The sequence below is a fragment of the Ammospiza nelsoni genome, chromosome 4 (genome assembly GCF_027579445.1).
Source record: "Ammospiza nelsoni isolate bAmmNel1 chromosome 4, bAmmNel1.pri, whole genome shotgun sequence".
Classification (NCBI taxonomy): domain Eukaryota; kingdom Metazoa; phylum Chordata; class Aves; order Passeriformes; family Passerellidae; genus Ammospiza; species Ammospiza nelsoni.
Window position 1 is genome coordinate 11,559,941 of NC_080636.1, and position 24,229 is coordinate 11,584,169.

A 24,229-nucleotide genomic window follows, 5' to 3' on the forward strand; every position below is an offset into this window, starting at 1 on the left:
GGGTGTGGCAGGAACAAACGTAAAAGACTGTAAATTGCAGAATAGGAATGTTTGTATTTAAATACTTCTAAACTGTAAAGGTATGTTGGAAATTTCCCCTTCTTCCCCCTTCCCATATTACTTTTTCAGGGAGTACCCTAAAGGCAAAAAGTTAAATTTTTTTATTCCCTTTTTTAAGTGTTGGATAAGATTTATGTGCAAAAGAATTGAGAGCTGTATTAAAGAGTGTTACTATCCATCATTTTTAAAGTGCAGTGAAGAAAACTAACTCTGTGTGTATGTGTAGCTAGATTTGCCAAATGATTAAAGGAGCCAAACTCCAGTGCAGTGCATAATGTCAGGGATGACTATTTGGAGTTACGTGTTTTCTCATCAGGCCATTGGTCACTAATGAGCAGAGGTCAGTTGCTGCCGGACAGGTATTTACTGGCTTATGTTAATAAGTGTTTCTAGACATTTTTGTCAGTATTTTTTGACCCTCATCTGTAGCTAAAGTTCTTTTCCACCTTGTGTCCCCAAAAATGTTCTTGCAAATTTTAACAAAGCCTAAGTCGAAAATGAGGAGGTCTGTAGTCCCATCCCACCGAAGCATTGACTTTCTGGTCTGTTCTGATCTATCATGCTTTTTTTTTTTTTCTTTATGTAATAAAGGTACATGCTTCCCACTTGGCACTCTCAGAGCCATCTTATTCTCCTTTTTTCTTAGCTTCTGATGGGATTGTTGGCTGTGGTTGCATATGCATTTGGTCAGAGGAAAAGGAATATGGGGACAATGTATTATTAGCACTGCAGTGGGAATTTAGACAGTGCTCACATCATGCTCCACTGAGAAGGTGGTTGGGCACTTGAACAGGTTTCTCTGGGAAGTGGCCACAGCACCAGCCTGCCAGAGTTCAGGCAGCATCTGGCCAACACTCAAAGGATGTGCCTTCCTTCTGGGGCAGTCCTGTGAGGTACAGGCAGTTGGACTTGCTGATCTTTATCAATATGAATCCCTTCCAGCTATTCTTTGAGTCTGTGATACATGCAAGCTTCCCATAACAGATGCATATAAAACCAATAGCTTGTTGTGCTGCAGAGGCTCCAGAGAACCTGCCAGAAATGGAATGTGGCTGGAGCTCTGGAAGCTTGTCTGATACTGGCCAGCTACAGAGAGGGGGCTGAAGCAATACTTGTTATTTTGTATTAGAAACAGCTGCATTGAGAAGAGGGTAGGAGAAACAGTTTCCACTCCTGCAGAGGGAAGACAAAATGAGGCAGCAGAAAGATACCTCTGCATCTTTCCCTTCTTTATTCATGCCTCAGAAACCTCTCTTCATCAGTACTTTAGAGTTAGTTTTATGTAGTGTGAGTGAAAGAAGTACAGTCTTTCACAGTTTCAGGAGTCTTTTAAAGATTTCACCTGAAATCAAAAGAAACTCTTGAAGAAATTGACTTTAGAGAAGTTGAATTTGGCTAATTTACAGGGAGTTGTTCTCTGTTACATGGGTAAATGATATGAATTTTATTGTCTGTTGAAGTAACTAATCTTGGATTTCTGAGTGAATTCTGTGTTTGTTCTATGAATATTGAAAAGAAATTGCCAAATGGAAAAATGAATTGCCATCGCCTTTGCATAAATTTCTCCACTTTCCTCAAAAAATATGTGCTTGCAGGTACACTAAGGCAGTCCTCCATTGTTAGTTTTATCATCTTTCAAGCATATGGTATGTTTTTCTATTTATGCCAAAGAAATGGTACCAAGTCCAGGTTATCTATCAATATATCCTCTTGGCTGGCTGTTCTTAAGCCTAATAGAGCACTTTGAAAAATCAAATGTTTCTCCATCTATCCATATTTAACCAAGAGCTTTAATAAGGTCTTGCCAAAACCTTTGAAACTCGTAACAGTCTAAATTATACATTGTATGGAACCCCTTAGCCAGGGAAATGAGTAATTGCTGGAGACTACTTCTGTGACATAGCTTGGTTGTTTCAGTTTAATAGAAGTACAATACAAGGCTTGCAGGAGGGAGCAAATCTGTACTTAGCTCATTGTAATGCTCTTGGCATGGTCAAAAAAAGCTGGTTTATTTTGGTGTCTAAAAGTCTTTGTTTCAAGTTTCTTCCAAAACCTCTGTCGTGAGTATAAAGGTTTTTGTCACGTTAAGTCGTTTGTATGGCTGACAAATAAAATTCAGCATAGAATTGCAACCCCAGAGAAATGGTTTTAAAGGAAATAAATCTGAGCAGGAAGATTTAGTATAGGCATGGTAATGCCTTTCCTGCCGTTACTGTGAGCCAGGTTTTAACTACAGACTGCTGAAATCCTGGTGTTACAGTTGTAAACACTGATTAGTGAGATTGAGTTCTTTCCAGGTGTTGAAATTACATGTGCTATTGCAGTGTTAAGAGTTGTGCCAATTCATCATAAAAAGGAGCTTTATAAATAGAGGTATTTCAGAGAGGTTTGTGCAAATCATATTCCTTTTTACTAATGCAGGCTTTATTGAAAGTCAACTTTCTTTAAAAAAATAAAAAATTGCATCTAAGCAGTAGCCATAGATACTTCAGTTTAAATACAATTTCCTGCAAACATGGGTTCTTTGTTTTCTTTCTTTTAAACGGCCATTAAGAAGTACTTTTCAAAACCATTGATTGAATGTGTTCTGAAGCTCCTTGATTCATTCATCCTGTGAATGACTATTATCCAGTTTGTTTAAGAGGTAGGAAAAAGATCTGTCCACCAAAGCATACATGAGGAATCTTTTGTATTGCTTGAATGGTTGTTGTCTTGAAAATAAAATTAGAAGGAGCTTAATTTTAGTCCTGTATTGGCTATAAATTGGCTATTTATAGGGGTTCTTTTGCTATTACACTCTTTCCCAAAATTATTTATTGCAGTCCCAAGGTTTGTTAGTAGTTAAAAAATGCTTTAATTTCTTCCAAAATGGTGTGAAATTTTACTTTCTTCTGAACTTTTGGTCTCAAAGCATCAGAAGTACAGAAGCTAAAAGTAGCAGTGACTTTAGGCTTCTTGTTCATCAGGTAGGATGTTGTCAGTTTCTTGAGTTATTTTTTCTGTTTAAAAGTTTGAAGCTATTACTAATTTAGACCAATTGGAATTTGGAGTTATCTTCTTCAGTAGTAATATACAAAAGTTCTACTTGATGGTACCTTAATAGTCTAATCCTGCAAATGGTTGTATGAATGCACAGCTATGTTCCTTACTATTCACATTCATACATTCTTCTTAATAGTTCTCTTAAATGTAAAGCAGGATATGTAGAAATAGCAGTTGTTAGTGAACAAGGAGCAGGATTGCAGTAATGGCTATCAGATACCTTATTGATTTGACAGTGTATGAATTGTAAAGATAAAATTCATGAAAACATCCTATGAGACTCAAGTGGTAGTAGAATCACTGGGTAAAAGAGTCAGATTGAAAAAGAGAGATGTCAGAATAAAAAAATGGGGGAGTTGAAAGAAAAGCACAGCAGGTAGGGAATCTGGAACTAAACCTAAAATACCAAAAGAGAGCTAGGAACAGTCACTTGATGAATTACAGTCAGTTAATGCATTGGCCTCAAATGCAGGGAGTATGTGTAAGGGTGGCTCAGAGATACTGACTGATACATGAGGCTTTACTAAGTCATACTTAGAAGATCCAAAATTCTTTTTAAATTTCTTTTCATATTCTTGAGCTGTTTGGCAATGGATGACACACTGAGCTGTCCATAGGCAATGTCTTGAAATGTTGCACCTTAGCCACTATGATTCTAACTCTCTTAGAAAAGCTGTCACTGGTAGGCTTTTCCTGTGTTGAGTCAATGTTTGTGTATTTATGAGACATTTTTAGGGTAAAAATTGAATAAATTTACCTGTACTATTTGCTCATTTTCAGGGAGCATATATAGGAAAAGAGCAGATTGCATTTATTTTTTGGTTAGTGATCAAACTGCTGTAATTAAATTGTAAGATCATAAACCAGACAGCTTGCCCTGCTAACTTAGTAGGTTAATGTGAATGACTGCTTTTAACTTGGATTATTGGGTGGGGAGCAGTGGCTGGGTTTTAAACTCCAGCTTTCACCTCTCTTTTTCCAGAATCTAGGTGGTACCTAACAACAAAAATCAGGTCATATTTGAAGTTTTGCAGTAGTAGGTATCCATGGTATAGCTCCATACAGGGTCAGGGACTTTGGCTGACAGCCTCTTTACTGGCTGGAAATCTGCTCTAGATGCTATTAAGGACTTTCATTGTATCATAATTCTTTCTCAGCTGTGCCTTTTGTCTAATTATATGCAAGTTTAAAACTATTATTTTGGCAGCTTTGTATAAATATTGTCACAGTATTCTGAATTGAATTCTTCCCACCAGCCACGATACTGGAACCAGCATAGAGGTTTTCACTTCGTCTCATTTGGGGTTTGTGTGCTGTTCTGGGAGTCTGTATGCACTCATGCTGTATGTATTTTCTGCTATATAGAAAGATAAAGGAACCCAGGTGACTTTTCTTGTTATCTCTGTAATGAAGCATGAAGTCTGGGTACCACCAACAATAAAAGTAAAGATTGTTGGCGGATAAGGAGTAATTCAAGGGTTTCTTTTCAAGCACTACTTACACTTCTCTCCACAGACACTGACTTCTGACTGATGTTTATTCCTTTTCTAGGCAAATCTTGCTCAACTATTGAGTGAGGCTCAAGATCGAAATAAACATCTTGGAGAAGAGATTGGAGAGCTTCAGCAGAGACTGGGAGAAGTACAAGGGGACAATAAGGTATTACAAACTGCCAGTAAATGGCATGGAATGTGTTAACTGGGCTAGAGTTTTGCATTTACTTCTTAGGAAAACAAATAAAATAATGGGTTACAGAACTTCTAGAATACTTTTATAATACAAGAGAGCTTAGATCAGTGTAACTACAGAAGCTGTAAAGGATACCAGTGAGTGCATCTTACTATGTATTTTTGTATGTTGCTTTTGCTCTGTTGTCCTTAACACAATGTATTTTGTATTTAGCCTTGCTTTAATGCTTTCTATGTTCCTTTCTTTTTTGGAAAAAAAAAACCCTGTATTTTATTATTGGTCTTTCCTCTTACAAATAAGTACAGATAAGCATGAGTTCTACGTGTGATAATTTCCAGGTTTTTGTACTGAACTGCAAAATTTTAGTAGATGCCGAAGGAGCGTAATTTTTCTCTTAAAAAAATCTGGAGTAGTTGATCAGAAACATGTATAGTGAGCTTTCTATTAAGCCCTCATCCCATTACCCTTACATAACCAATTTATTTCATTGCTAAATTTAGCAAGTTATATGGAACATTGCTCAAAATCTGCCATTTGGTATTAATCAAACTCCTGTTGTCTCCATTAATTGAAATATTTAAAGTCAAGCCAAATGTGTGTAACATTCACAGCTGGAGCTTTATGCAAAAGTACATTCAGAGATCAAACTAGTGAGAAGTTGAATTGGAGAGTCAAGGTGGTTAACAAAGTAAAAAATTGAAACAAATAATGATAGCTTCCCTCCCTCAACTACCATTTTAAAATTATGGCATTTTAAAATTTAAATAAAAATTACGGCTTTTAATTATTCAGATGGGATTTGTCTTTTCTCATTTAAGTTTATTTTATTTATTTTCTTTTAAACATAAGTATATTGTGATAATGCAAGTTTTTTCACTGTTTGTCACAAAGACCTCCCTTCAAGGTCTTCATAGAGCGGGGAAAGGTTCAAGTGAAACCTGATTTTGTAGTATACATAGCAGTCAGCAAAACTTGCTCAACTCTTCAAAGACCAGATTTTTGACTGTTTATTTTCATTTGCATGTTACTGTTTTAGAAGTCAGTGCCTTTCAGTTCTCCAGTACCAATATTATGCCCCACAGCCTTTCCCAAGCCAGTCCTGAACAGATAGCAAGGGCTTGTAAGTACAAACAGAAAACAAAGGTAGGAAAACTGCAACACATTTAAATATCAAGGTTATGTACCTCTTGTAGTTCCTTGTGACAATATATGATCTTGGTAACACAGAGCCTCCTTCTTTGTGCCTGAACTGGCACTGTTTAGATTCACCTTTGTGGGTTAACATGGTATTAGCTAGTTATGTTCGTGACATCTGTATTCTCAGCTTGAATTTAAATTCATGATCCTCAAAATGAATGGAAAAGTACAAAAGGGGTTATTCTGCCCAGTGTGCCTTTCTCTGAAAGGCACAAAATAGTGCATCACTAAATACAGAGTGGGAGGAAAGAGCTGCATCAGACACAGATTAATTTAGACTAGGATTTTCATTTTTGGAGCACATTCTTCACTCTCCGAGTAAATGAGAAATAGAGCTTATTTTAGTGTCAGGTTGCTGGTTTTCAAAGTGCCTAAAAAAGCATTGCCATCTCTCTGAGGGATTTAACACTCTCCTCCTGTGTCAGATTTCTCTCCCTACAAGCTTCAGTGATAAAGTTCTAGGCTTGTTCACAAAGCCATTCTCTTCTGCTCATCAGTTCTTCTGTACTGGCAGCTGGGCTACCTCTGGCACTGGAGTCCAGATAATGCATGGTATATACAAAAACAACAAAAAAACCCATAATAATTTGCTTGTTCTTACATTTTTTCCCCTGCATTCTTCTCACTGCTTTTTCCAAAGTGAGGGAGGGCATCCTGCCCAGCTGGTCTACGTCAGCCTTACTTCTGGCAAGAGATGAACAAACAGCTGCTTTTGCAGCAAGTGAAGCTGCTTATGGATGAACAATTCTGCCTGTGTCTGAGCAGGGGTGACTCATGCAGGCTTTGTCACTGAGTGGCAAGAGCTTTGCAGGACTAAAAAAGAAAAAAAAACCCTCTTTAAATATCACACATTAGTTCTATTGATAAAGAAATGTTTTGATGGCTTGGCTTGTTTTTCACCACTTTAATGTTTCCTACAAGTAGGATACAGTCACTTGGATTAGCTGGAAAACCTTGAGCCGGAGATCTTTTACTTGTTGAAATCATGTTAAACACGTCATCAGGCAATAACAAATTACTTGCATTTGGTTTAACTGGAATAATTTTTTCCTCTCATTTCAAGTAGAATTTTGTTGGCGCAAATAATAAAACTTGTTCAGACTGTCTCTGGAAGGATTTGTTGCTGCAGTTTGAAAAATACAGCAATAGTTAGACTGCAGCATTCTAGTGACAGATATCTAAGGCTATTTATTTTTATGATTGATCACAATCTCACAAGTTCTGACACATGAAAACTCTTCTATCTTTATGGTAGTTATTTGTAAATCTTTTTCCTTCCTAATGCTGTGGCAGCAATGCTCGGAAACAATTACTAAAACATATAAGGAAATAGTTAAAATATTTCATTCTCTCATGTGAAGGAGTAAAAATGGAAAGCTTAAGAGAAACTGGAGACTTCTGCAAGACAAGATGACTCAGTTGCCTTTACCTGAATGCCTACCCACGCAAAGAATTGCTGTTGTAAGCTGCCAGGAGCAATGCTGAGCGAGAGCAAGGTGCTTGGGAACAATGGCTGCGGTGTTACTGTCAGCTCCTTATTGCCAGGCAGACAATCCTTCATGCAGCAACAGGGAGAAGTGTTAAATGGGGTGTGTGTGTTTGGGCACAGCTGGGACTTCAGGTAGCACATTTGCAAGTTCTGGTCCACATTTTAAGATTTTGTAAGATAACGTGGTGAAGACAATTGCTGTGACTGTGGCTAAACACAATGGTTTCTGCCTTCCATGGAGAATTGGTTGTGCTTGTTTCCCTTTTCTTTCTGCATGTTTTATTGATAATCAGGAGTGTCCAGCTTTGGTGCAGGCATTGTTTATGGACTCCTACCCTGCACAGCGCCTATCCCAGTGATGCTGTTTTTAGGCGTTGTGGGGCTGATATAGTGTTGCTATTTTGTAAATAATTATTGTAGCTGAAAGTGATGCAAAAAGAAGCTGTGATATTAAAATAAAAAGAGTGCTTGCAGCAGTGGACTGTTTTAGTTAAGAATTTATAGGTTCTTGACAAACAGGAGTTTTCTCTGAGAAGGTGCCATTAATTTAAATCTGTTCAGCTGTGAATACTGTTTGCTGAATCCTGAGGGGTAGTGTTAACCTAAATGAAGTTGAGTGGTCTTTTCCTCAGTGATTTCTGAATGACAGAAACAAAAATACTAGCAGCTAGAGGGCAGGTGTATAAAGTTTATAACAAAGCATTAATATATAAAATAAACCCTTAAACCTCTGGCATAATAGTGTCTCTTTGGGTCACAGCATTTTCAGGGAAGAATTTTATAGCAGGTGGTGCTGCCTCATGAGACATTCGCAATGCAGAATTAAATGACTTGGCCTGTTCTGCCCTGTCAACTCTCTGATTGGCCAACTGTCTGGAAGAAGCACTCTGTTGTTTTATGGATTGATGTTTTACTGTATTTTGTGTATGTTAATAATACTGCTTTTACGGGATCTGTTTGGAATTTTGAAGCATTCTTTTTATAAGACTTCATGGTTTTGGGTTTTTTTGCCTCAAAATTGGTAGTAAATAAAGAGTTCTCCTTTTATTGATAGTGTGTTTGACCTTGCAGGTTCTAATTGCTTGCAGTTTTATTTTATGCCTCACCCCCTGCTGGGCTGGAGGAGAGTTGGTCATAGTGCATGAGTGACAGCTTTGGTCCAGTTCCCAGCCTGGTGCCAAGTGTTAGGCAGAAGTTTTGCTCTGCTGCAGGCTTTGGAGACATTAATAAAGTGTGATTCCTCTATTTGTTTCCAGGTTTTTTGAACAAGATTGAAACCTCAAAATGTTATTACATTTGTTTTTTGTGGTCTTTATCACCAGAGAGAAATTCTAGAAATTAAATTAATTTATCTGAATTAAATGACATAACATGACCACACCTTTTGTTCATCAGCACTTTAGCTTTTAAAAAAATCCAATAGCTATGAAGCCATTCTAGGGTTTGCTAGTTGCCTTTTTGACTTGTTTTGATAAAGAAATTAATAGGAGTTATATCTCTTAGTATCCACTCAGCCTTACTATCTCTGCAGTAGTTTGCACTTCACCTGTGGGGATAGTGAAGCATAGTTTGCCAAAACCAGTTACTTTGCAGCCACAACTTCCTCTGAACAAATGAACTTCTTATCAGCACACATTGTACTAGCTTCAGTGACTTGCACTGAACTGGAGCTGAAATAAGCAGGGAGGATGATTTTGGTAGTCTGTCTTGCATCAGCAGGATTTTAATTGGCACATTGTAGCTATGGTGACTGGCATCCCATAAATACCAAAGATAGATTTTAATGTACAATCTTCTACTTCAGAAGATTGATTTTTTTTCCTAACTCTGCAATATAATGGTGTGCATTAATTCCTTGGTGCAGTCAAAGATGCAGGGAAAGACAGACTGGTTATTGTGGTGGGTTTCCCTGGTCTCTGTGGAGCTCCTAAAGATGAGGCCTAGTTGTACTGAGTATAAACAACTCTAAATGCTGAATGCTGTGTAGATTGGTATTTAATACTCCATGGTCCTTGAAAGGTCGTTGCTTTTTGCTTTGGATATTAAATGTAAATGTGTATTAATTCAAGTCAGACTGTTTTCAGCAGTCACAAGCTCAGAAGTTCATTAGCTGCTTGAGCATTTTGGCCAAGTCTCTTTGTTGTTGGCCCATTTTTTTGCTTTTGACATGAATTAGCTTTTGTGAGTTGACTAAAAAATAATGCATAAGTGAATGTATTAGCAGCTGTTAATACAGATTCTGCAGTGATGTAGCACAGGAGGGGTTTTAAGTAGTGTCAGTAAAATGAAGCTGGACAAGCCACTTTGTTCCTTTTTATTAACTGGAAAGACTTCTCTGCTGCAGAGAATTTTAATATGTACATATTTACTAAGAGGCTTTCTCATAATTCTCTAGTTCTAGTCTGAGTGGAATTAATTCCTGTCACTCCTAAAAACATTGACCACATTCTTGGTCCTTCATAATTTGTAAACTCTGGTGACTGTTGTTGCGGGGTCCGATTGAATTCCTGTGGATGCTTTGACTGTTCAACTGGATTTTTTCACTAAAAACTGGATTTGACCCTCAGCTCAGAAGCCTCCCTCTGATTTAAATAATAGCAGCTGTTTGGCCTGGAAGAGCTGAAATCTAAAGCTGGCAGCTTTACTCTTTCTAATACAGATATACTCTGTGGCTGCAGCCTATGTTTTCTTGCTTACCAGATTCTGTTTTTGTCCTGGCAGCTCCTTCGAATGACCATAGCAAAGCAGAGGCTGGGGGATGATGAAGTTGGGGCTCGCCACTTTGCGGCACATGAGCGGGAGGACCTCGTTCAGCAGCTGGAGAAGGCTCGAGAGCAGGTAGCAATTAAATGGACATACAGTGTCATGTTTTCCAGAGCTATTGGAGTAGTAACTAAATCATTTCTGTTCTGTATGAAGGGCTGTGAGCTGATTGATGCTGGAAGTAGTGGTTAGAGTGAATTCCTAATCTCTGGAATTTTTTCTCTAGACTATTGATTCTCCTTTTTTTTTTTTTTTTAATGTCCAGCAACAATTTGTGACAATTGGATATTGTCAATGAATGTCAATAAAAGGTACCCTTTAGTGAAGGCTCTTACAAATATTCAACACAGTGTACAGTGGCTGATGTACCTCCTAAAGATACCCTCTGAACCAAATTTTCTGTTAAAGTGTTGTTAGTGAACTCTTCCTCCTGCCTCCAAGCTATTTCTTCTTGTTTTCTGCAGAATTCTCAATCAGACCTATTTCCCTTCCTCAAGTCTGTATGAATACTCTTTACCATGCAGCATCAGACTTTTTCCCTAACACTGATACATACATTTCTGGACAATTTTGCAGCTCTGCATTATCAGTTTTTCCCACACTTATTCCTACCAGTGTCAGTTCCAACTTGAATTAGCCATTCTGTGATCAGGAATTTCTAGTTTTTCAGTCTTCCTTCAATTCCACTGTACCTTACTGGAAAGGCTGTTGGTCTTCTTCCAGTGTGATCCTCCCTGCTAACTCTCTTACCAAGCTTGTGTTCTTTCTGTTCATCACCCAGCCTCTTTTAAATGGTGGTCTGTTGTCCTTTCTGGCTTATCTATGTTTTCTAGGATGTGCATGGAGACTTCTGTCCCTGCAGGCTTTTCTCACACTCAGTTTTGCCTCCTTGGAAGTTTGAAGCTCTTTGTCCTTGAATATCTTTCACACTGGACTTCACTCTTTTGCTTAATAGCACAGCTCATCCTGTTGCCTCCATGATTGCTTATTTTTGTACTTTTTCAGTTCTTACTTTATGGAACCTCATTGCTCAAGTCCCATGATTAGTGCAAATTCCCATTTGCAGGCTTTTTGACAAGGCTTGTTGACTTAATTCCTGGAGTCCTGGAAATTATATGATAAAACCACCTTAATATGTTTGTAGAGCAGAATTACAGTAGAGATTGAGATTTCTTTTGCTTTGTAGAGCAGAATTACAGTAGAGATTGAGATTTCTTATATATTTATTGTTTTCTAGAATTTTTTTCAAACTAATCTATCTGGTAAAGTTACTTAACTCCAAGTTAATGAAATTGAGGAAAAATACCTGGTGTTATGAGCTTTGAAAATACTTTTGACTGTCCAAAATCAATACTGTTCAAACATGTGCTTGTTGCTGTTTTCAGGCTGGGTCCTATGTTAGCTGTTGTTTAAACTCTTACTGATACAGCTCTCCTTTCTTCTCAGATTGAGACCCTGAGATATGATCTTCAGGCTGCGCTGGATGAGCTACAGGATGTGAAAGAGGAACGCTCTGTTTACCAAGACAAGTCTGACAGACTGAACCAAGAGCTGAATCATGTCTTAGGAGGACATGAAAACAGGATCATTGACATAGATGCTCTCTGCATGGAGAACAGGTGAGTGCATTACTGTTTCCCTAGAAAAACAGTGTGCTGTTGTAATAGGAGTATCAGGAAGTCAGTCACAACAAAACTTTAAAGAAAATATATCTAAGTATGAAAGTTAAGAGATTTTGGAAATTTGTTTTGCCTGTTTTGTTTATACTGTAACTAAGCATTAAATAATATTGAGAAATCTAGGCTACAGGAAATTACCAATGTTGTATTTGGCTACAGAGATGCTAGTGATGTTCCCAAATAAAGCTAAACAAGGAAAAAGAAGACCTTTTTATTCCCATCACTGTATGGCACCAAAACCAAGAATATTAAAATTTCTGTATTCAGAAACTCCCAGTGAGCTGTAGTGGACTAATCTTGAATTGGAAACAGGGACTTTGAGTACCCTCAGTTACAGCTACAGACATAATTTTCTCCACAGGGAGAGGTTGTCAGCATGGAATGATTTGCCAACAAAAGTTGCTGGTGAAATCACCCATGTAGATTTTCTTGCTGGTTTCTTGGGAAAAGAATGTGGTTTATGGTCTCTGTTAGGGATGACAGGGAGGAGTCACTGACAGAGCCATAGCAGGTATCTCCCTTAATGTCAACAATTACCTTAAAGTGGAATAGAACTTGTAAGACAGCTTCCATTTTACAAAATTTATGCTTTAGGCAAGAAAGTGTAGTACCAAAGGCATTACTTCTTCTCTGCAACTTCAGGGGTTTTTCTCTGTTTTGTGTGGCCTACAGAGTTCTGTATCAATTTAAGCCACCTGCTCCCCTGATAGTGATGTGAGTTTTTTCCTGTGAAATAATTAAATTGTCATAAACCCTAATACAGCTGCAGTTGTAGTACATGAAAGAAAATGCTATATAAACCCTTTATTCATAAAAAAGACATTTTCCTACTTGGAAATAACTGTCTCATCCAAGTGCATAAACTCTAATAGGAAGAACTGCGCTGTTTCATTTAACTGTGTACCATTTTTCAGCTATATTGTTAAATTTTCTACTTTGTGATTGCTAATGAGAAGTGCCAAGTAAGTGATGGATATTGCAATGCAGAAGTTCTGCATAGCTGAGTCTTGTGCTGACATATATACAAATCTTCATGTGTCCATCTCACACACCTTCGAGTACAGAGGGCACGCATAAATGCTTCCTGACTATTTCCTCTAGACATAAATATATTCTTTTAGCTTTCTTCCCCAGAAACCTGACGACCAATACAAAATAGTTGTGCAGCATGCTTGACAAATCTAACAGAAGGGCAGCTCCTGCTCTGATGCAATTTGTTTCCCTGCTTTAAGTTTTATGGGGTCAAGAACAGTAAGATTTTGTTATTTCATCCCTCAGAGAACTGCAGAGGGAAAAGAACTCTCACTAGTTCAAAGAGAGGACATGCCAAATAGTAAAGAAGACTGCTTGAGGCAGTATTTGAAGGTTCCATGAAGTAAAGGATTACATTTCTTTTTCAGGTATCTTCAAGAGAGATTAAAACAACTTCAAGAGGAAGTCAACCTTCTGAAGTCTAGTATTACTAAATATAAGGTAAGATCTTTTCAGTGTATCATTTAAACTGTACTTCTTTGTTAATTGAAGTTATTCTTCATTTTCATGTTAAATGTGTTTGAAGAACAAATTTGTTCTTGAAAGAAAAGTCCACCATTGACATTCTGACAATATTAGCATGTATACATATTACATGCTCACTCTTCCTTGTAGGCTTCTTAGCTGAGGGTAGTACAAAGGGATTCCTGTTAGGAGTATTTTGAAAAATTAATGAAATACCTGTTTTTTAAGTTCTGTGGGGGAGCCATCAGTCTGCTGGGGGGCAGATGATCAGCCTTCCAGCCAGCTGCTAGGCGAAAAGTAGCAGATCATGCAGTGGTGAATAACTGCAGCCATGTTGGTGTCACAAAAAGATCATGTCTCCCTGTTCTGTGGTGGCTGTGCTCTCTCTTCATGTAGCTTAATGGTAACTAAGCTTTCATTGTTCTTCTTCTCCTGAGTTAAAGTATATGCTGTTTTACATAAAACCCTCAGGACTGATTTTTGCCCTTCCCAGAAGCTGTGCACTCTTCTTTCCTTCTGCAAGTCATTTTGGGGAGTGGGAGGGGAGGGCTGCTTGTCAGGCCATGAGAAGGGTAATCTTAGGATTGTCAATAGGACTTCTTCATTTAGGTCACTATAAAGTAGTTTGTGCACACTATAAAGTATGCACAAAAACACAGCTTTGCTTATGTTTTTTGTGCATAAGCAAAGCTCCTCAAAGTACCAACTTCATTTCAGTGTCTGTTCCTGCTTGCAGCTTGGGTCTCTTGGAATGTGAGTTTATTGGTGAGAACTGAGCATCTTGGTGGTCCAGTGGGTTTCACAGAACTGTAATTGAAAGGTCTGGACTTCTGTAGCAGGACCATTCTGCTTCTAATTGCTGAAAGTCAGTATTTGGTGCTAAAAGGCCTTATAGAAACTCTGATAGAAGAATTGGAACTTTCCCTTTGAAACCTATCTAAAGAAATGCTGGGAAAAGTTTGATTTTGTTTCCAGTTGATGTTGTCTACAGCATACTGCAGTATCTTCACTGGCATTGAGCTGATTATTAAAAAATAGGCAAGTCTTAACTATACATTGGGGGGAGTGGGTGGGAGAGACTGCAGTAAAGTGATTATGATGAGACACATGAGTCTTTGTAACATTCCAAAGACTTTAGGCTAGAGAATAATAATCTGAGAGAGTTACACCCCCATAGTTTATTATAGGTCTAAGGTCTAGGCCTTGCAGAGCTGCTCTGAGACCAAAACCCAAAGTTCCAGAGCCTTTCTTCCTAATGACAGGATTTGTTGGCTACTGTTTTTCTAAATAAGATATTTGTTGTTTCCCTAGAATGCACTAGAGAGACGAAAAAATTCAAAGGCTCATAGTAGATCCAGTAGCAGTGCTCTGACTGGAGTCCTTTCTGCAAAGCAAGGTATTGCATAAATGCAGCATGGTGTTGCATATCTCCCTGAATTCCTTTCATCTCACCTCTTTATTTTCTAACCCTTTCCTTACCAACCAAACCAAAAGCTCTCTTCTCTGTTTATAACTATGTGCTAATTCTGTCCTCTTCTCAGTTGACTTTACAATATAAAATTTGCCTCTGGATTACTGCTTCTTCTTTTGTTAATTCTTTTGCCATTCATTCTCTCCCCCATTAGTTTTATCAAATATTTCTTTACTCTCTAGACCCTGACAAATCACTTCTTTATTCATCTCTTTGCTCTGCTAACAATGGCAGTCACAATTCGCATTCCAATGAAGAGTAACTGGGTGGTGGAGGAGGGGCACTAAGTCAGGTTTTCTGCTGCTATTCTTGGAAGCTTTTACATTCAGATGTTTTACAAGAAATCTTTGTGTCCCATGTTTCTTCATGGGGAGCAAAATAATCTCTTTTCCCTGTTTCAAAGAAAATTCCAAGATTAGGAAAGAAAGCGAATGAGAAAATTCTTTGAAGCAAACAGTGTATCCTGCCACCCTATTGTTTAAATGTAGGTATATTCATACACACACATGAGATCAGTAGTAAGTGTCATGCTAAGTTGAAACTAATTTTTCTGGTTTTGACTTCTCTTTTCTCCTCTTCTCCATGTACTTGCATTCATATATATATATGTAAAGAAGCAGAGCCAGATTCTAGTTACAGGTTTTAATGATACTAGTGAACTTCGTGATTTGGCTTGAAGGTACAGACTCTGTGTTGCAGAGGAAGAGTTCATGGGTGACTGTATTTTCACACCAGTCTTAAATAACCTGAAAGATGTAATTGTTCTAAAAACTAGTATAAAATATTCTTTGGAGGTTTAAGTTTTAATGACCAGTTGTTACCAATTAGTAGGCCTGTAAAATAATTATTTTGTATATTTCTGAACACAAAGAATTTTCCAAAAGCAGAATCAAGTTAATGTAAGATGTGTCTGCCTATACTTGTTCTGGCTATTGCTGTGAATAACAATCAACTTGGAAAGCCATCATACTTATGCCAGCTAGAAATTACAGTTGTGATCTTTTGGCTTTGTTTTTTAATTGAAAGAAAAATATATGTATTCACTTAAGTAATTGGAATAGTTCCTTGATGCTAAGTAAATGTTTGTGTTGCGTTTCTGTGCATGAGAAACCAAAACTCATTTGTGTTTTTAACATTATAGTCCAAGAGTTGTTGTCGGAGGATCATGGATGTAGCCTACCAGCCACACCACAATCCATTTCAGATCTCAAATCACTGGCCACTGCATTACTGGAAACCATCCATGAAAAAAACATGGTCATACAACACCAAAGACAAACTAACAAGTAGGTGGCATGACTTCTAAGTAAAATATCAAGCTGTGGGAAAGTTAGTTTGGGGAAATATTAAGGGAAATGGGAAGGAAGATTCATTTTCGCAGAAAATTCATCATCATGGTTGAGTGGTGGATTCTTTAGTTTTTAAGACCAGATTTGTGATTTGAGAAAAATTACATTTTCATCTTAAATTCTAGGGTTGACCTAGAGAGACCTGTCTGCCTCTGCTAGGCAATGATTGGTTTGCTGTTTAGGTTATTACAAACTGTAATAACTCAAAGCAGACTTCTGGCAGGAAGGTCTGTAGGAACAGCTAAAGAAAAGCTTCTGGGAGGAAGGACACCCTTGAACTGGAGAGAAGATAGGTGGTAATTGTTTGTCAGTGTAGGAAATTTCTAATATGCTCTGTTGGGTTTTTAAGTGTGGCTCCCAGAAAAGAGTCTGAAAGGGTTGATGCAACATTTGACAAATGCTCAGTGGCCTATATCATACACATGATACCTGTTGCTCCTATAGTTACTTTGCTAAAAGTTGAAGGAGATAAACACAGTTTGATTGCTACTAAATGGGGTTTTTTAAAAATCTGAACTGAACTTTAAAGGAGAATTTGTTTACTCTTAGCTGTTCTGCTCATCAGTAGAATTCTTTGTGGCTTGTACAGTTCCTATCATGGCATACTATAAAAAAATTTGACACATTTTGTGACATTCTGATATTATTGTCCTTATGCAGCGTATAAAAATCAGAGCTAGGAAGTGTTCCTTGATTTTGTGCTCAATTTCACCCCCTCTTTTTTGTTGGTGAGTTTTTTGTTTTGTTTTCCTAATTTTTTTAACCCTGAGTCACTGCTGGTAATCAGAGGTTATTCAGGCTTCTCAAAAGCACATCAGGACCAGATGCCAGCAACAGCCAGACATCTTTCCTGAGAAGTAGTACTGAAGTAAACTGTATTACACTAGAATGGATTATTCACTTTGATAACTTTGATACTAGGCAGACTCCATTGCATAATTCTGAGTGATGTGGCAACAGAAGTGGAGGAGCAGTTAATAGCCACTTTTAATATTTCTGACACATCAAATGGCTAATCAGCTAAAAGGAGACTAAAGTGGTGAAAATGCAGCCCAGATGTAACTGATGGCAGCTCAGTCAATTCCTGTCCTGTGATACAAGAGGAGTTGCTGCACAGAGCAGTGCTAAGGAAGGGCTAACAGCTGCTTACTCCCTTCTTACTGCTAATGTAGCATCAGAAGGAAGACATCCAGAGAACAACTTTTGTTGTTCCAGGTGTAACCAACCCTTGCCTCTTACATCCTGATACTGTATCAGTGTAATACCCAGTGGTTTATTTTGCATAATTTTTCTTTTTTTGCAAACTTCTTAGTTTTGTATTCCTCTTTGGTGATATGCAGGGTCTTGCATCTCTCAAATATTATTGCAATGATTGTTTTCTGATACTCCTCTTTCTGCTTTCAACTACTGAGTATGGGTTGTCTTGAGATAATCCCCAGAAGGAGATATGATCCCTATGTCTGTGTGCCCCACTGGTCACATAAAGCCATCAGGGTATAGACTGGATAAATGCCAACTACTGTTCTATGGCCAACAGAAGATCAGCTCTTAGAGAGAAGTGACAGTCCATATCAGTCCAGGGTCAGGAGTGTTCTCAGAATTAAAGTGTTATATTCCATTCAGGATGGTTCAGGGAAAAAAAAAAAAACAGATAAATCATGATCAGATTGAGTGAAGAGCCTCAAAAACATTCCTTTGTGGTATTCTCATGCTTTTTGTCACTTTTGACTTTAGGTGGATTAAAGAAAATGTTAAGGAGCTAGGAGGAATGGGAGCCACTACAAGTGGAAACACCTAAGACGTAAAAATGTAATGTGAAAAAGGGAAATGCAGGTAGGACATAAAGGAAGAACATCCTTTTTTGAGATGCAAATAAATGAGGGCACTTATTTGCCATATATAAAGTTAAAAATCTGCTGACTTGTGAGAATGGGAAAGAAACTGCCCACCTGTTGGAGAAAGTTAGATGTGAGTGCATGATCAGTGTACAAGTTAAACAGACAGGGTTGTAAACTGGTACCAGTAGAAGATGCATTCTTTTGTTGAAGACATTTCTCCATTCAAAATAGGAAGTTGAGAAGGATGTGAGGCTAGAGAGAATTGTAGTGATAAAAAGTTTTACATAAATCACAAGGCAGCGGTCTTTCCCTGTGCAAGGAGCATATTTGGAGGACACATTTACTGTTTCAGATTGTTGTTTGAAGAAAGTGAGATTTATTGGGTAAAGAACATGAGATTTTGGGGTGGTTGTTTCTTTTCATGGAGAAAATTGTGCATTTGATATTTGATGGGTGAATGACCTGGTAGTGATTGTCTCACTATCAGTAAATGAGATTTTTCAGACCACATGACCTTACCTTCCCCCATACAGTTAACCTACTCTCAGGTCTAGACCTCTTTGGTAGCTTGCAGTCTGAGAGTTGGCTATATAAGTTTACAATAGCAGAATGGTGGGTTTGCTTTCTGAATAACTGAAGCAATAACAAGACAGCAGATTTTTTAGTGTAGATTGGAATTTGAATGTTCTGCTGAAGTTTACTTTCTGTTCTTCCACTGTTGTTAAAAAATCCATTGCCACTTGTTCTTGGAGAAGACACACTACTGTTATTGCCACTCTTCTAAAGAAGTGGCGTGATAGAAGGAACTGTGGGAGGTTGTGCCTAGGGACAAGCAGGCTAAATCTAGCCTTTATTTTTTATCCCCAGTTTTCAGAAAGAAAGAAGTTGTTGTGGAAAAAAACAGATTGTTTTTCCAAGGTGGTTGGTAGCTACTAATGCTAAGTTCAAGTAACGTCCTGTGTTTTTCTTCACAAGCCCATTAGCTTAATTTGAAAAGACAGTTGTAAATTAATTCTCTACGCAGTAGTGTGCTGCGAGATTAAACAGTTCCATAAATGCAAAACCAAATTGTCCTAACTCTGCTTAGCAAATGGATAAACATCCTTTTTTATTCTACCAGTGATAAACCATTTATTAGCTGTTCTTTTTAGTGCAATTTGTTCCTGAAATTGCCAGCACTTGTGCAAGCTGGATCAGCGTAAAAGCTGCTGTGGTGGTTAGATATATTGCACTAATTTTAACATTTCTAACTTGGGCAAGTTCAGTCATGTCCAAAATTACAAAAAGGATTGTGTCAGCCTGTAACTTGAGCACATGTTTCCATGAGAGGTGCAGAGCCAGATATGGGACTGTGACAGTCCTATTTACAGGCATTTAGTGATGGTATTTGTATGAGGGTGTATGTCTTCTACAGCAAGAGCTAAATTAAAGCCAGGTGAAGGGAGCAGGTGAGACCATTGCTACTGTTGCACAAACAACAGATTTCTGTAAAACCTTATCCTGGAGGGAGGTTTATGCTAACTCCCTTGTTGCATTAGGCACAGGACCAGAGAACAACGGAAATAGCTATCACCTGTGTCTGTGACATAATCCTTGTGTTTTAGTTGAAGGATCTGGTTCATTGTGTCTAGAGATAAAAAAAGAGATTAGGGAATTAGGTGCTACCAGCCCATGCAGTCCCTTTAAAAATACCCACCAGGTAGGCCTGCCCAGGCCACCACAGCTCTGTCTTCCCACAGCATCTATGGAGGTGGCAAATTAACTGGACATCTCAGGGGAAAGGAAGGAATGTGATAAACCACATTGTGTTCAGAATAGCTTACACATTTATCTTTCAAAAATTTATTGCTATAAGAACTTGCAGCTTTTTTTAGGTTTTATTTCTCCCCTACCTGTCTTAGGATAATGGGTTTTTTTAAGCAAGCTAGAATGATACTCATCTCTGAATGTATTTTGGTCTCTTCCTGAATGAAAGGAGTGGGGTTAAATATTGTCCTCTACTGTTGCCAAGCATTGTTCTGAGAGACAAAATGATCCTTCTATATGAGAACCTGCAACAAAAGTTAAAAAAATCTTTTCAGTGCCTTTTCAGAGGATTTGGTAGGTATTATCAGGATATATTCTCTCCAAAACCATTAGAACTAATGTAGTACAGCTGATAAATAAATAAATTATAAATAATTACAATTATTTATATAATTATAAAAATAATTGGAATTAATTATATTTACAAATATAGTTATAAAATTATAATTATATTATAATATACAATATATTAATTATAATATATAATATATAATATTATACAGTATTAAATTATAACTATATCATATAGAAAATAATTTAAATATTATATAATTATATAATGTATTATATATTATGTAATATATAATGTATTAATTATAATACATAATATATTATAATTATAAATAAATTATAAAATTTGAGAGAATCAAGAGAAAAGTGACTTTGCTGTTGTTACCTGAATAACAAGAGCAGTAACAATAACTTCTTACAGAGGGCTGAGATACAGGTGGTATGGCTAGCTGGCAGGAAGGGCAGCATCCTCCCCATTTTCTGCCCTGGAACTTGTGGTGAACTACTTATGAAAATAATAAGGATTAGATGTGTTAAACTTCTGACTCTTTTGTGGTGACAATCTTTAGCCAAATCAACATTGTTTTGTCAGCTCCCTGCCAGAACTGACATGATGTGGAAGAAGTCTTACATCAAGTCTCTCTGTTCCCCTCTCAGCCTGGGGAACTCCGTGTTCTTTAGCTGACCCTTGGTGAGGCCTTAGGCAGGAAGGTGGGAAGGGGCTCCGAGTGTGCAAGGCAGAATTTCCTGAAAGCTGCTCCAGTGCCTTTTGCTGTCAGCTGGTGTGTTGTACTGCAGAGCCCAACTGCAGTATGGGGTTATGAAACTGCAGTATGGGGTTTCAGGGTTATGAAAATAGTGTTATTAAGGCTGAGTTTCTCTTACCGGATGGAAGCATTCTGAAAGTGAAATCTAGACCTGAATAATTTTGCTTTTAATTGAAGAAGACAGCAGTAAATCTATCATATAACCTTTTTAACCTACTGAAATACTGAGTTTCAATGGGGAAATAAACATAACTGCTTTGTATTTTCTCCTCTGCTTTTGAATGTGATGAAATGTTCTTTTTAGTTGACACACACCCTTGTACCTCTCAGTGCTTTCTTTGATGTTTATTATAAGCTTTCTCTTTCTGTTTTACATTCTGTCTCTCATCTTGATATTTCTGTAATCTTTAAAATACTTACAGGTTTTTATTGTGTCATTGCAAAGCCCTCGCAGTAGAGATTTCAAAAATGCTTAGTCCTTGTTAATCAATTTTCCTGGCCTCCGTGATATTTGCTGTGTGTGCTGTTCTTCACGTCCTTCCCAGAATCTGCCATCTTGTCAGCACTGACATTCCCAGTGTGCTCAAATGTCTGCACAGAAAGCCCTTGCTGAGGAGCTCTCAGTGCAGTATTACACAGCTCTGGGATGCACAGCAAGATACTATTGCCTTGCTGGGCTGGGATATGCTGCTTCTCAGCATTCAGTTCAAATTTAACTGATTTATCCTGTTGCTGTAATTTGATGAGTAAAACTTGCCGTCCATAATCTCTGCTGTCATGTTTAGAATTGCTGCCTTGTCTACGTTTCTCAGTCTAGTGAGTATTGTTTGGGATTTATTTAAAGATTTTGCAGACTTGCTGTGCCTGTGAAACACTTGCAAAAATTCATTGGAGAAACAAGCCTTCTTTTCAAGATAGAAATCTCTCATTTGATCTGGGGAGAGAATTAAGACTAAAAGTTAAATCCTGCAGGAGAGCTAACTGCAAATAGTATTTGTGTATGAAGTCAGATACAAAAGAAGACATGACCCGAGAAATACAGTGAATACTGAGTGGGTGATAAAGGCACTAAAGAGCTTGAAGCTTTTTAGTAAAGTAGAAAGCAGTTCAATGCTAAAAAAGAAAAATAAATAATTTGTAATAGAAAAAATTTTCCTTACCATTTTAAGCAATCTTAGTGATAGAAAATATCCCCTGAATAAAGGACTATCAAAAATGTGTGTCTTGGAACTTCAGAGTTAATCTGGATGCTCTGTCTTGAGTTTCCTATATTTTGTCTGTGTAGCTTTTACCTTCTGGTTTTAGCTATAAAGAAAATAAAGTGATACTTGCAGGCAAGAAGATAGAAATATTGTGAGTAGCATTTCTTTTTCTTTACTGCAAAGATTGAATGTCCAGTACGTCCTAGGCCTTTTGCTTTTTTAAAAGCATGGTATAGATTAGACAAATATATTTAATATTCTTTTAACTCTGGGAGAGGTTGTCCATTGCTGTTAGTGAAAAGAGATGACTGTATACAGGTTTACTGCATACTGTATACAGATTTACGAGTTAAGTGGCAGTTTAAAAATTCAACTGTAGTCATATAAGTAATTGGGCTTTGGTTGCCTTGGTATAACAACTATTCTTTTTCCAAAGAATTCTAGGTAATCGAGTGGCAGAACTAGAAAAGAAATTAAGAACTTTGGAAATTGCTGGCTTGTGGAGTCTTCCAGGTTAGTAAAATTTCAAGCAAATAGCTTGCATTATTTAGTTTTCAAGGGGATGTTTGCATTTAAGAGAAGTTTGGCTGTGATTTTTTTTATGACAGTTACCTGGTGAATGTTCTATTCAGCACATTTGCAAAATTAGAAATGTCTAATTAATGTTAAGTGGAAAGCAAAGATCACTAGACTTTGAAAACTCTTAAGTCAAATATGTATTGAAATAACATGAAAAGTGCTAAAAAACCAGTTTAAATATTGAAGTAATCAAATTATTTCCATAGACAGCAGGCAAAAAAAAAGTGAACTTTTTTTTATTTAAACATTGCATAAAATGATGCACAGGTCATTGGTTATTATGTTTTTCAGCCAATTTTATTAATTAATTTTGTACTTCTTTTAACCATGGATTTTGTTTTTTACTGTTTTTAAATGCTTTTCTGTAGAATCATAAACTCCAAGAAATTGGAAATGTAAATGGTTCTAAATTTTCTAGTCCATCTCTCCAGAACAGGCTTATTCCCTATAGTCCCTTAAGTATTGTATTTGGTTTTAAATTACTCAAGTAATGGGAGATTAATCTGCTTCCTAATAGACATCGTTGTTAGGAAAATGTGCAATATTTAATTTACATTTACTTTTTTGCTTCTTTTCTTCCCATTGCACCTAATTGTGTCTTCTGTAACCACTGTAAATTATGCTACTTTGTAGGTGGTGTTTGCATCATTAGGCTTTGTTGTTTACAGATTCCTGTCAGTGCTAGTAAGAGGGGGAAAGAGTGGTTTAGGCTTCTGGTTTTTTGGCTCTGGTTTTTCCACCTAACCTGTACATCTAGAAGGAAACACTTGACAGAGCTGAAGAGCCCTTGTAACAAACTTTTGCTGTTCGGCTGTTTGGGCTGATGTGGTGTGTTTCTGCTTCAGCTTGCCTGTTTGGGCTTTCTCAGTCCTGCTTGACTGTTTCCAGAACTGGATGGATTTCTCCACAGTTAGTCACTAACATGTGTAGTGTGCTTAGTGCAGTTGTGCCTCCCCACATTCTCCAAGAGATGAAGGTGAAATGTTTGTCTAAGACTTTGCTAATGCAGTTTAGTACATTACTACAAACATGTCTTTCAAACTCACTGGTTCAAGGCACTGTAGGGGTTTGTTTGTTTAGTTTTGTTTTTCAAGACTAGTGTGCCATAAAAATTTTACACTAATAAATGCAGCACTTCTCATGTTTGCAAAATGTATTTTAAAAAATGGAAGTGGGAACTTCTTGCACCGTATTGATCTATGTAGGTAAAGCATCAAATTAATGTTTATACAATAACAACTGTCTCTTTCCTTCCTTTCTTTTGCTGCCTGAAGGCCTGAGCTACAATGTCTCAGTGGGATTTGGGAGTAGGTTCTGCTTAACGTATTTATTTAGTAACTGATCCTAGCAGTACGTTAAATATTGTCATTGCATGTAAATAAATGGAAATGTTATCTGAACATTTTTATATCCAGCAGATTTAGATGTTCAGTCAATTGAGTTAGATGACCACAGGAGAAACAGAGGCTGCTCTACATGAAAGTTCATTTGCGTTATGAAAAATAGTAAG

At 37.4% G+C, this 24,229-nt stretch overlaps 1 protein-coding gene across 3 annotated transcripts in view; it reads left to right on the forward strand.

Annotated features, from left to right (window-relative positions):
- CCDC149 (coiled-coil domain containing 149) overlaps positions 1–24,229 on the forward strand; it is a 52,957-nt gene that overhangs the window by 16,106 nt on the left and 12,622 nt on the right. For 2 of the 3 annotated variants that reach the window (XM_059470193.1, XM_059470194.1), the window contains exons 4-10: positions 4,654–4,761; positions 10,199–10,315; positions 11,687–11,859; positions 13,320–13,392; positions 14,728–14,812; positions 16,029–16,173; positions 22,577–22,653. In XM_059470193.1, coding sequence (XP_059326176.1) covers positions 4,654–4,761; positions 10,199–10,315; positions 11,687–11,859; positions 13,320–13,392; positions 14,728–14,812; positions 16,029–16,173; positions 22,577–22,653 — 778 coding nt within the window. Of the gene's footprint in view, positions 1–4,653; positions 4,762–10,198; positions 10,316–11,686; positions 11,860–13,319; positions 13,393–14,727; positions 14,813–16,028; positions 16,174–22,576; positions 22,654–23,993; positions 24,027–24,229 lie in introns of all 3 variants that reach the window. The other variant, XM_059470192.1, reaches the window with a different exon arrangement.